The 12,975-nt window shown below is 53.2% G+C and overlaps 1 protein-coding gene across 1 annotated transcript in view; it reads right to left on the minus strand.

Annotated features, from left to right (window-relative positions):
• The window catches only part of LOC101689463 (apomucin-like), a 54,939-nt gene that overhangs the window by 19,574 nt on the left and 22,390 nt on the right, over nt 1–12,975 (minus strand). The window contains exons 19-28 of the mRNA XM_045073242.1: nt 12,440–12,538; nt 11,514–11,549; nt 11,119–11,217; nt 8,698–8,736; nt 7,615–7,713; nt 6,688–6,723; nt 6,292–6,390; nt 3,873–3,911; nt 1,863–1,898; nt 1,467–1,565 (exon numbers count right to left, since the gene is read on the minus strand). Of these exons, the coding sequence (XP_044929177.1) occupies nt 1,467–1,565; nt 1,863–1,898; nt 3,873–3,911; nt 6,292–6,390; nt 6,688–6,723; nt 7,615–7,713; nt 8,698–8,736; nt 11,119–11,217; nt 11,514–11,549; nt 12,440–12,538 (681 nt within the window). The remainder of the gene's footprint in view (nt 1–1,466; nt 1,566–1,862; nt 1,899–3,872; nt 3,912–6,291; nt 6,391–6,687; nt 6,724–7,614; nt 7,714–8,697; nt 8,737–11,118; nt 11,218–11,513; nt 11,550–12,439; nt 12,539–12,975) is intronic.

Here is a 12,975-nt window from a genome sequence, read left to right on the forward strand (position 1 = left end):
ATATGAGTGAGAAAACACACGTCTAGGCTTTCCTGGTGAAGGGTGGGGCTAACGACGCAATGGGCGCCCCTTCTCTCTCCCTCTCTTTCTCTTTTTGTGTGGTGTTTTGGAGATGGGGACGGCGGGGACCCGTCTTGAATGCGGGCCCTCGAGTCTCTTGAAACCCGTCACAGATGGGAGTACAATGCATTTTCTAGCTACTACGAAGGCGGCGTGAGCCCTCGAAGGATCCGTTTCGCTTGGACGGAAACGAACACTGTTTGGCATTTTTGCAGTGCACATTCTAGTGTTCTTCAATATAAATGCCTGCAAGGTCAGCTTCAGGAGGATCCATAACGTGCCCCCTAACACACATGAAGTCTCCCACCACAGAACTTGCTGTTTGGGCAAGATGTCACATCCCGGAGAAAAATACCACCTAAAGGTGATTTTGACCCATGAAGTACTCTTCTTCCACTTCCTACAAAGCCTCCAGTTCCTTGGCTGAAATCGAAAGGCATGTACACAATGGATGATGCTCCCTCCAAAGGTTAGTGGCTAGAGAGGGCCTTTGACTGAGCACTTCCTGGGTCTTACACTAGGCGGCACTAGCACAGGGAGTCTGTCCGCAGGTCCCATAAGGGAGGGGTATGTCCTTCCCCCTCCACGAAGGAAGGAGAAAACTGATGTGGGAAGCATGCAAAGCCTTCAACTAGGGGCAGACAGCTGGGAAGGAGAACAGAAGGGATTCCACTTCTTTCGTTTTCGGCCTCGACAGCATACCGAGCCTGATGCCCTTCCTTCCCTACCACCATGGATGCGCTCTTAGAAGAAAGTCCTGCTGCCCACACAATTCCTACAGAACCTCTAGCTGTGCCCGTCTGACACTCTGACTTTGCGACAAGAGGCGAAATGCATTAGAAGACCTCACGTCGTGATGTGCCAGAAGACCCCCTGAGACGTACAAAAGCCTTGGCCTCGGAAAGACATTCTCAACTCGCTCCCACCTGCCTTTCAGTGCTTGGGACTCCAGGGGTCTCACTGGCTTGTGATCCCCTGCTCCCACTCCAAACCCAACTACCTGTCTACTAGGAGCTTAGGTGGAGCAGAACACACTGTGTTGCCCTCTGCTCTCAAAGCCCTTTCCGGACACTGGCTCGTGGAGCAGCTGCACGCACGTGTCCCTGTCGGGACTCCGCACTCACTTGGAGCCAGACGGGCTAAAGCATGACCCCATGCCCATCCAGACTCAGGCTCAGAAGCCCAGAGGCCGGAATCTGGAGAGTCTGATCACACGCCGCTCCACTATCCATCACGTCTGCGTGGAGGCTCGAGAAACACTGCCGAGAAGAAGCCCACACAAACCAGGACAGGGGGCCGCCCAGGAGGACGGGCAGTACGAGCTGGCTAGGGTCCCCTCCCTCAGAAGCCACCGACAGCTTCCCGCACGTCAGGAAGCAGATGCTTTCCACCTTGTATTTCCATACCTGCTCTGTCTCCCAAGGTTGTGCCTGGGCCAGCTGAATCTCCACTTGTCTTCTCACTCCCTGCGGCTGTAGTGAAGCCCTCTGTACCTTCTGGGGTCCCTGACAGAACAACGGGGAAACGGTTTGACTCCTACACACGCAGGGCTCTGCATGTCCCTCTTCCCGGACAGGACAGAAGGCAGGCTTCCCACACAACAGCAGCTTTCAAGGACTCCTAGGGTGTCTGCAGCTACATAGCTAGTATCAGTCTCACATCACACACAGCTCAATCGTGAGTTCGCCCTGTGTCACGTTCAATGCCACCACATAGGTGCTAAAGGGCCAATCCTGACTTGTCTGATTTCCCTGAGCTGGGCTCTCCAGCGCTAGGTTTCAGGGGCGTGCTGGGTTCTTTACCTTCTCTGGCGGCTGCTGTCGGGCTGCCGGTTCCTCCTGAAAAGAGACAGCACACTCCACTTTACCCTGGGCAGAAATCAGTGCACTTGCAAACTGGACTGCCCTTTGAGATTAATGCCTCACTCCCTACTCGGCAGCGTGAACACAGGATCGTTGGCTTTGACTCCAAATCATGTCTACCGGTGGAACGGCCCTCACGGTTTTGTTCTTGAAACCCACGGTACGACAAACGCCGTGCGTGGCGCACGAGGAACAGCACGCTGTCGTCCGTTTCATCTCGGAAGCATGCCCTATCGCTCAGATCCCACCACTGTGGAGCCATGCCAGAAGAGGCCCAGGGCTTTCGGGGTTCGAATACGGCCTCTACCTCTCCTGAGACCTTTCGTTGCTAGCTTCCTTCTGGGAGGAAAGATGCCCATCGGCCACGCTCTCAATGGGATTTGAGTCTCATCGTTAAGCTTCAGGCATCATCTGAAAGTTGATGTCATTAACATCAAAGAAGTGTCATGGACCAGGGAAATCTCTCCTTTTCCCATGTTACTGAATGTCATCCCAACGCCATCAGCTCACTTAGCACCCCTCCTGTCCAAGAATCTCCAAGGGGTCCTGACGTGAAATCCAGGACGACTGGTACTGGGAAACTATGGAAGACATGGCCTTTCAATCACTTCTTGGCCTCGCCTGCTCTGAAGCCTGTGTCCCTTGTGCCTTTCTCTTCAGGGTCAAGAGAAGGACGACGCCAACAACAACATCATCAAGAGCAAGCACAAAAGATGGAAAACCCTGCTGAATACGGGTATACGTGCCATCACCAGTCGACATAACGGGTCAGATGACTGCCAGTCTGGACGCTATTGGACTGAGCAGCACTGCCTGAAACCAGTTGCTTAGGCGTCGAAGGGCTCCGTTGTTGGGAACTGGCTTTACCTGGTGTGTGGCCAGGGCTACTGGTGAAGGCGGGGGGCCCGCTCCAGTGCTGCCTAGGCTGCCAGCATTGAGGGTCGTGGAAACCGGACGTCCAGCAACACCTGAGAAAACCGTAGAATGAACTGCTCATTTCAAACACACTTGCCCTTTTTCGCCCAAAGGGGAATGGACCTCTCCTGTCAGTTGCCCCCGCCCCCCCCCCCCCCCCCCCCCCCCCGCCCCCGCCCCCCGCCCCCGAGGAAATGGAATCGACGTTCTTCCAGTGACTTGCTGTCCAGACTTCCCGGAGATTTTGTTCTAATATAACTCTGCTCCGCTTTTTGTTATCATCCTTGCTACTTCCTTCTTGAGGTGGTTGCGGCCTTCTTTGCCACACTCGTGCTTTCCACATCTCCAACTGGGTCATCTTACGTCTTCCTCTACATATCACCGTGACGTTGCATCCCAAGAAATGGGACCTCCCGCCCTCATCACACTATCCCTCAGGGATGCTAGGAACAATGAGGAAATGACAGGATGGAGCTCATGGCACCCTTCCACTTAAAACACCTACGAGGTCAAAATATGTCCTGAGACAGAGGCACCTTTCCTCTTAGGCTAGTCTACCTTTTTTAAAATTGTTTTTTTTTCTTTAACCTGTGGAGTTGATGCTAATGAGTTCTGTCAGAGGGACGATATTCCTGTGAAACGGGATGGAGGAAAGTCGAAGGGGACCCCCTACTTAAGCCCATCGCTCTAACCTGGTCCAAAGCAAGTGAAATTTAAGTCTTTGGATATAAGATTTGATAACCGTCGCCAAAGCTCCGTAAATTCCTTCTTGCCGGGCTTTCTATTAAGCCATACTCTCATACAAATTCTGTCCCAAAAACCCAAATTTCCTCAAAATTTTCAGCCTGAGCCTTCTTTTCTCTCCTTCTTCTTCTTCTCCTCCTCCTCTCTTCTTCCTTCTCTTCTCCTCCTCCTCCTCCTCCTCCTCCTCCTCCTTCTTCTTCTTCTTCTTCTTCTTCTTCTTCGTTTCTTCCACTTCTTTTTTTTTTTCTTTTATTCGTGGTCCCCAATAAATTTTTGGCATAATATACTCACCTGTAGTAGAACGTTCAGTCTGGAGACCTCGAGCTGTTCCTGAGGAGAAAGAAAGAAATGAGGGGCCACTTGCGGACTCAGTCATTTAAGCCTCTGTGTTAAGGCTCTGCTCCTGATCTGAGGGTTGTGGGATGGAACTGGGGGTTGGGCTCCCAGCTGGGTGTGGAGACTGCTTCGGATGCTCTCTCCCCCTCTCCCTCTGCCCATCTTGCTCGTTCACCACAAAGGGAAAAACAGAACAAAAGAAAAGAAAACCAAAAGGAAGAATAGAATGGGCCTCATGAAAAGTAAGTGATTTCTGCAAGATGGCTCTGGTCACTGACAAGGCTGGGACTGAAATCCAAGCCATCCAGTCCCTCGGACCATAAGTCATAGGGCGTTTTCAGCTAATGCTGCCTCTGCGAATCATGAACCGCCTCTTGTAGTTTTGGGAGCACCCAGGCTTCCTAGTGATGGAAATGCCATACTTGAGGCCAGAGAAACAGAGAAGAGAACATGACGTGAGTACTTCCGTGTCCTTTTTGGAATGCTTCACACCATCGCTATGATCCATGTGTTAAGTAGTGCGAGAGAAGTTGATGTGAGCATTCGCAAAGGTAGTGTCATGCTTTAATTGACAAGGGCCAGGCCAGGCACACTCCACCAACAGCCCAATACAGATCTCATCTTTTCCCACCGATCCCAAGCTCACGGGACATGGAATGGACACGTCTTGCTCATCGGCATGGAAGGGTCATGTAGAAAGACTCTTTGACCCTGACCCCCAGAGACTCCCCAGGGGACAATGATGCGGCCGGATAGACCCTGATCCTCCCGACCATTTCGGTGCCGATTCCAGTTCCCTGGAGAAAGGTCACCTCTGGGGCATTTCAGTGATTCTCATCTGAGCTCCTTCCAACTGGACACAACCACCCGTCATTCAAGGCAGCGACTTCCCGTGGGACACAATCACTCTTCTCTTCTGCAAAATGGCCACGCCTAAACGGGTTCTGAGCCACACAGGGTGAAGGGGAACACAGTGGCTCACCACACATGGTAGAGGACACATTGCAAATGTCTGTAGCGTATGAGTGAGAAAACACACGTCTAGGCTTTCCTGGTGAAGGGTGGGGCTAACGAGGCAATGGGCGCCCCTTCTTCTCGCTCCCTCTCTTTCTCTTTTTTGTGTGGTGTTTTGGAGATGGGGACGGCGGGGACCCGTCTTGAATCCGGGCCCTCGAGTCTCTTGAAACCCATCACAGATGGGAGTACAATGAATTTTCTAGCTACTACGAAGGCGGCGTGAGCCCTCGAAGGATCCCTTTCGCTTGGACGGAAACGAACACTGTTTGGCCATTCTTGCAGTGCACATTCTAGTGTTCTTCACTATAAATGCCTGCAAGGTCAGCTTCAGGAGATCCATACCGTGCTCCCTCCAAAGCCTCCAGCTCCTTGGCTGAAATCGAAAGGCGTGTACACAATGGATGATGCTCCCTCCAAAGGTAAGTGGCCAGAGAGGGCCTTTGACTGAGCACTTCCTGGGTCTTACACTAGGCGGCACTAGCACAGGGAGTCTGTCCGCAGGTCCCATAAGGGAGGGGTATGCCCTTCCCCCTCCACGAAGGAAGGAGAAAACTGATGTGGGAAGCATGCAAAGCCATCAACCAGGGGCAGACAGCTGGGAAGGAGAACAGAAGGGATTCCACTTCTTTCGTTTTCGGCCTCGACAGCATACCGAGCCTGATGCCCTTCCTTCCCTGCCGCCATGGATGCGCTCTTAGAAGAAAGTCCTGCTGCCCACACAATTCCTACAGAACCTCTAGCTGTGCCCGTCTGACACTCTGACTTTGGGACAAGAGGCGAAATGCATTAGAAGACCTCACGTCGTGATGTGCCAGAAACCCCCCTGGGACGTACAAAAGCCTTGGCCTCGGAAAGACATTCTCAACTCGCTCCCACCTGCCTTTCAGTGCTTGGGACTCCAGGGGTCTCACCGGCTGGTGATCCCCTGCTCCCGCTCCAAACCCACACTACCTCTCTACTCGGAGGTTTGGTGGAGCAGAACACACTCAGTTGCCCTCTGTTCTCAAAGCCCTTTCCGGACACTGGCTCGTGGAGCAGCGGCACGCACGTGTTCCTGTCGGGCCTCCGCACTCACTTGGAGCCAGAGGGGCTAAAGCATGACCCCATGCCCATCCAGACTCAGGCTCAGAAGCCCAGAGGCCGGAATCTGGAGAGTCTGACCACACGCCGCTCCACTATCCATCACGTCTGCGTGGAGGCTCGAGAAACACTGCCGAGAAGAAGCCCACACAAACCAGGACAGGGGGCCTCCCACGAGGACGGGCAGTACGAGCTGGCTAGGGTCCCCTCCCTCAGAAGCCACCGGCAGCTTCCCGCACGTCAGGAAGCAGATGCTTTCCACCTTGTATTTCCATACCTGCTCTGTCTCCCAAGGTTGTGCCTGGGCCAGCTGAATCTCCACTTGTCTTCTCACTCCCTGCGGCTGTAGTGAAGCCCTCTGTACCTTCTGGGGTCCCTGACAGAACAACGGGGAAACGGTTTGACTCCTACACACGCAGGGCTCTGCATGTCCCTCTTCCCGGACAGGACAGAAGTCAGGCTTCCCACACAACAGCAGCTTTCAAGGACTCCTAGGGTGTCTGCAGCTACATAGCTAGTATCAGTCTCACATCACACACAGCTCAATCGTGAGTTCGCCCTGTGTCACGTTCAATGCCACCACATAGGTGCTAAAGGGCCAATCCTGACTTGTCTGATTTCCCTGCGCTGGGCTCTCCAGCGCTAGGTTTCAGCGGCGTGCTGGGTTCTTTACCTTCTCTGGCGGCTGCTGTCGGGCTGCCGGTTCCTCCTGAAAAGAGACAGCACACTCCACTTTACCCTGGGCAGAAATCAGTGCACTTGCAAACTGGACTGCCCTTTGAGATTAATGCCTCACTCCCTACTCGGCAGCCTGAACACAGGATCGTTGGCTTTGACTCCAAATCATGTCTACCGGTGGAACGGCCCTCACGTTTTTGTTCTTGAAACCCACGGTACGACAAACGCCGTGCGTGGCGCACGAGGAACAGCACGCTGTCGTCCGTTTCATCTCGGAAGCATGCCCTATCGCACAGATCCCACCACTGTGGAGCCATGCCAGAAGAGGCCCAGGGCTTTCGGGGTTCGAATACGGCCTCTACCTCTCCTGAGACCTTTCGTTGCTAGCTTCCTTCTGGGAGGAAAGATGCCCATCGGCCACGCTCTCAATGGGATTTGAGTCTCATCGTTAAGCTTCAGGCATCATCTGAAAGTTGATGTCATTGACATCAAAGAAGTGTCATGGACCAGGGAAATCTCTCCTTTTCCCATGTTACTGAATGTCATCCCAACGCCATCAGCTCACTTAGCACCCCTCCTGTCCAAGAATCTCCAAGGGGTCCTGACGTGAAATCCAGGACGACTGGTACTGGGAAACTATGGAAGACATGGCCTTTCAATCACTTCTTGGCCTCGCCTGCTCTGAAGCCTGTGTCCCTTGTGCCTTTCTCTTCAGGGTCAAGAGAAGGACGACGCCAACAACAACATCATCAAGAGCAAGCACAAAAGATGGAAAACCCTGCTGAATACGGGTATACGTGCCATCACCAGTCGACATAACGGGTCAGATGTCTGCCAGTCTGGACGCTATTGGACTGAGCAGCACTGCCTGAAACCAGTTGCTTAGGCGTCGAAGGGCTCCGTTGTTGGGAACTGGCTTTACCTGGTGTGTGGCCAGGGCTACTGGTGAAGGCGGGGCCCGCTCCAGTGCTGCCTAGGCTGCCAGCATTGAGGGTCGTGGAAACCGGACGTCCAGCAACACCTGAGAAAACCGTAGAATGAACTGCTCATTTCAAACACACTTGCCCTTTTTTTCGCCCAAAGGGGAATGGACCTCTCCCGCCAGTTGCCCCCCGCCCCCGCCCCCGCCCCCGCCCCCCCCCCCCCGCCCCCAGCCCCCGAGGAAATGGAATCGACGTTCTTCCAGTGACTTGCTGTCCAGACTTCCCGGAGATTTTGTTCTAATATAACTCTGCTCCGCTTTTTGTTATCATCCTTTGCTACTTCCTTCTTGGGGTGGTTGCGGCCTTCTTTGCCACACTCGTGCTTTCCACATCTCCAACTGGGTCATCTTACGTCTTCCTCTACATATCACCGTGACGTTGCATCCCAAGAAATGGGACCTCCCGCCCTCATCACACTATCCCTCAGGGGATGCTAGGAACAATGAGGAAATGACAGGATGGAGCTCATGGCACCCTTCCACTTAAAACACCTACGAGGTCAAAATATGTCCTGAGACAGAGGCACCTTTCCTCTTAGGCTAGTCTACCTTTTTTAAAATTGTTTTTTTTTCTTTAACCTGTGGAGTTGATGCTAATGAGTTCTGTCAGAGGGACGATATTCCTGTGAAACGGGATGGAGGAAAGTCGAAGGGGACCCCCTACTTAAGCCCATCGCTCTAACCTGGTCCAAAGCAAGTGAAATTTAAGTCTTTGGATATAAGATTTGATAACCGTCATCAAAGCTCCGTAAATTCCTTCTTGCCGGGCTTTCTATTAAGCCATACTCTCATACAAATTCTGTCCCAAAAACCCAAATTTCCTCAAAATTTTCAGCCTGAGCCTTCTTTTCTCTCCCTTCTTCTTCTTCTTCCTCCTCCTCCTTCTTCTTCTCCTCCTCCTCCTCCTCCTCCTCCTCCTCCTCCTCCTCCTTCTTCTTCTTCTTCTTCTTCTTCGTTTCTTCCACTTCTTTTTTTTTTCTTTTATTCGTGGTCCCCAATAAATTTTTGGCATAATATACTCACCTGTAGTAGAACGTTCAGTCTGGAGACCTCGAGCTGTTCCTGAGGAGAAAGAAAGAAATGAGGGGCCACTTGCGGACTCAGTCACTTAAGCCTCTGTGTTAAGGCTCTGCTCCTGATCTCAGGGTTGTGGGATGGAACTGGGGGTTGGGCTCCCAGCTGGGTGTGGAGACTGCTTCGGATGCTCTCTCCCCCTCTCCCTCTGCCCATCTTGCTCGTTCACCACAAAGGGAAAAACAGAACAAAAGAAAAGAAAACCAAAAGGAAGAATAGAATGGGCCTCATGAAAAGTAAGTGATTTCTGCAAGATGGCTCTGGTCACTGACAAGGCTGGGACTGAAATCCAAGCCATCCAGTCCCTCGGACCATAAGTCATAGGGCGTTTTCAGCTAATGCTGCCTCTGCGAATCATGAACCGCCTCTTGTAGTTTTGGGAGCACCCAGGCTTCCTAGTGATGGAAATGCCATACTTGAGGCCAGAGAAACAGAGAAGAGAACATGACGTGAGTACTTCCGTGTCCTTTTTGGAATGCTTCACACCATCGCTATGATCCATGTGTTAAGTAGTGCGAGAGAAGTTGATGTGAGCATTCGCAAAGGTAGTGTCATGCTTTAATTGACAAGGGCCAGGCCAGGCACACTCCACCAACAGCCCAATACAGATCTCATCTTTTCCCACCGATCCCAAGCTCACGGGACATGGAATGGACACGTCTTGCTCATCGGCATGGAAGGGTCATGTAGAAAGACTCTTTGACCCTGACCCCCAGAGACTCCCCAGGGGACAATGATGCGGCCGGATAGACCCTGATCCTCCCGACCATTTCGGTGCCGATTCCAGTTCCCTGGAGAAAGGTCACCTCTGGGGCATTTCAGTGATTCTCATCTGAGCTCCTTCCAACTGGACACAACCACCCGTCATTCAAGGCAGCGACTTCCCGTGGGACACAATCAACTCTTCTGCAAAATGGCCACGCCTAAACGGGTTCTGAGCCACACAGGGTGAAGGGGAACACAGTGGCTCACCACCACACATGGTAGAGGACACATTGCAAATGTCTGTAGCGTATGAGTGAGAAAACACACGTCTAGGCTTTCCTGGTGAAGGGTGGGGCTAACGAGGCAATGGGCGCCCCTTCTCGCTCCCTCTCTTTCTCTTTTTGTGTGGTGTGTGTTTTGGAGATGGGGATGGCGGGGACCCGTCTTGAATCCGGGCCCTCGAGTCTCTTGAAACCCATCACAGATGGGAGTACAATGAATTTTCTAGCTACTACGAAGGCGGCGTGAGCCCTCGAAGGATCCCTTTCGCTTGGACGGAAACGAACACTGTTTGGCCATTCTTGCAGTGCACATTCTAGTGTTCTTCACTATAAATGCCTGCAAGGTCAGCTTCAGGAGATCCATACCGTGCTCCCTCCAAAGCCTCCAGCTCCTTGGCTGAAATCGAAAGGCGTGTACACAATGGATGATGCTCCCTCCAAAGGTAAGTGGCCAGAGAGGGCCTTTGACTGAGCACTTCCTGGGTCTTACACTAGGCGGCACTAGCACAGGGAGTCTGTCCGCAGGTCCCATAAGGGAGGGGTATGTCCTTCCCCCTCCACGAAGGAAGGAGAAAACTGATGTGGGAAGCATGCAAAGCCATCAACTAGGGGCAGACAGCTGGGAAGGAGAACAGAAGGGATTCCACTTCTTTCGTTTTTTCGGCCTCGACAGCATACCGAGCCTGATGCCCTTCCTTCCCTGCCGCCATGGATGCGCTCTAAGAAGAAAGTCCCGCTGCCCACACAATTCCTACAGAACCTCTAGCTGTGCCCGTCTGACACTCTGACTTTGGGACAAGAGGCGAAATGCATTAGAAGACCTCACGTCGTGATGTGCCAGAAACCCCCCTGGGACGTACAAAAGCCTTGGCCTCGGAAAGACATTCTCAACTCGCTCCCACCTGCCTTTCAGTGCTTGGGACTCCAGGGGTCTCACCGGCTGGTGATCCCCTGCTCCCGCTCCAAACCCACACTACCTCTCTACTCGGAGGTTTGGTGGAGCAGAACACACTCAGTTGCCCTCTGTTCTCAAAGCCCTTTCCGGACACTGGCTCGTGGAGCAGCGGCACGCACGTGTTCCTGTCGGGCCTCCGCACTCACTTGGAGCCAGACGGGCTAAAGCATGACCCCATGCCCATCCAGACTCAGGCTCAGAAGCCCAGAGGCCGGAATCTGGAGAGTCTGACCACACGCCGCTCCACTATCCATCACGTCTGCGTGGAGGCTCGAGAAACACTGCCGAGAAGAAGCCCCACACAAACCAGGACAGGGGGCCGCCCAGGAGGACGGGCAGTACGAGCTGGCTAGGGTCCCCTCCCTCAGAAGCCACCGGCAGCTTCCCGCACGTCAGGAAGCAGATGCTTTCCACCTTGTATTTCCATACCTGCTCTGTCTCCCAAGGTTGTGCCTGGGCCAGCTGAATCTCCACTTGTCTTCTCACTCCCTGCGGCTGTAGTGAAGCCCTCTGTACCTTCCGGGGTCCCTGACAGAACAACGGGAAACGGTTTGACTCCTACACACGCAGGGCTCTGCATGTCCCTCTTCCCGGACAGGACAGAAGTCAGGCTTCCCACACAACAGCAGCTTTCAAGGACTCCTAGGGTGTCTGCAGCTACATAGCTAGTATCAGTCTCACATCACACACAGCTCAATCGTGAGTTCGCCCTGTGTCACGTTCAATGCCACCACATAGGTGCTAAAGGGCCAATCCTGACTTGTCTGATTTCCCTGCGCTGGGCTCTCCAGCGCTAGGTTTCAGCGGCGTGCTGGGTTCTTTACCTTCTCTGGCGGCTGCTGTCGGGCTGCCGGTTCCTCCTGAAAAGAGACAGCACACTCCACTTTACCCTGGGCAGAAATCAGTGCACTTGCAACTGGACTGCCCTTTGAGATTAATGCCTCACTCCCTACTCGGCAGCCTGAACACAGGATCGTTGGCTTTGACTCCAAATCATGTCTACCGGTGGAACGGCCCTCACGTTTTTGTTCTTGAAACCCACGGTACGACAAACGCCGTGCGTGGCGCACGAGGAACAGCACGCTGTCGTCCGTTTCATCTCGGAAGCATGCCCTATCGCACAGATCCCACCACTGTGGAGCCATGCCAGAAGAGGCCCAGGCTTTTCGGGGTTCGAATACGGCCTCTACCTCTCCTGAGACCTTTCGTTGCTAGCTTCCTTCTGGGAGGAAAGATGCCCATCGGCCACGCTCTCAATGGGATTTGAGTCTCATCGTTAAGCTTCAGGCATCATCTGAAAGTTGATGTCATTGACATCAAAGAAGTGTCATGGACCAGGGAAATCTCTCCTTTTCCCATGTTACTGAATGTCATCCCAACGCCATCAGCTCACTTAGCACCCCTCCTGTCCAAGAATCTCCAAGGGGTCCTGACGTGAAATCCAGGACGACTGGTACTGGGAAACTATGGAAGACATGGCCTTTCAATCACTTCTTGGCCTCGCCTGCTCTGAAGCCTGTGTCCCTTGTGCCTTTCTCTTCAGGGTCAAGAGAAGGACGACGCCAACAACAACATCATCAAGAGCAAGCACAAAAGATGGAAAACCCTGCTGAATACGGGTATACGTGCCATCACCAGTCGACATAACGGGTCAGATGTCTGCCAGTCTGGACGCTATTGGACTGAGCAGCACTGCCTGAAACCAGTTGCTTAGGCGTCGAAGGGCTCCGTTGTTGGGAACTGGCTTTACCTGGTGTGTGGCCAGGGCTACTGGTGAAGGCGGGGCCCGCTCCAGTGCTGCCTAGGCTGCCAGCATTGAGGGTCGTGGAAACCGGACGTCCAGCAACACCTGAGAAAACCGTAGAATGAACTGCTCATTTCAAACACACTTGCCCTTTTTCGCCCAAAAGGGGAATGGACCTCTCCCGCCAGTTGCCCCCGCCCCGCCCCCCCCGCCCCCCGCCCCCGCCCCAGCCCCCGAGGAAATGGAATCGACGTTCTTCCAGTGACTTGCTGTCCAGACTTCCCGGAGATTTTGTTCTAATATAACTCTGCTCCGCTTTTTGTTATCATCCTTGCTACTTCCTTCTTGGGGTGGTTGCGGCCTTCTTTGCCACACTCGTGCTTTCCACATCTCCAACTGGGTCATCTTACGTCTTCCTCTACATATCACCGTGACGTTGCATCCCAAGAAATGGGACCTCCCGCCCTCATCACACTATCCCTCAGGGATGCTAGGAACAATGAGGAAATGACAGGATGGAGCTCATGGCACCCTTCCACTTA

This window comes from Mustela putorius, unplaced genomic scaffold (assembly GCF_011764305.1).
Source record: "Mustela putorius furo isolate JIRA1106 unplaced genomic scaffold, ASM1176430v1.1 tig00537227_pilon_pilon_pilon, whole genome shotgun sequence".
In the NCBI taxonomy this organism is placed as follows: domain Eukaryota; kingdom Metazoa; phylum Chordata; class Mammalia; order Carnivora; family Mustelidae; genus Mustela; species Mustela putorius.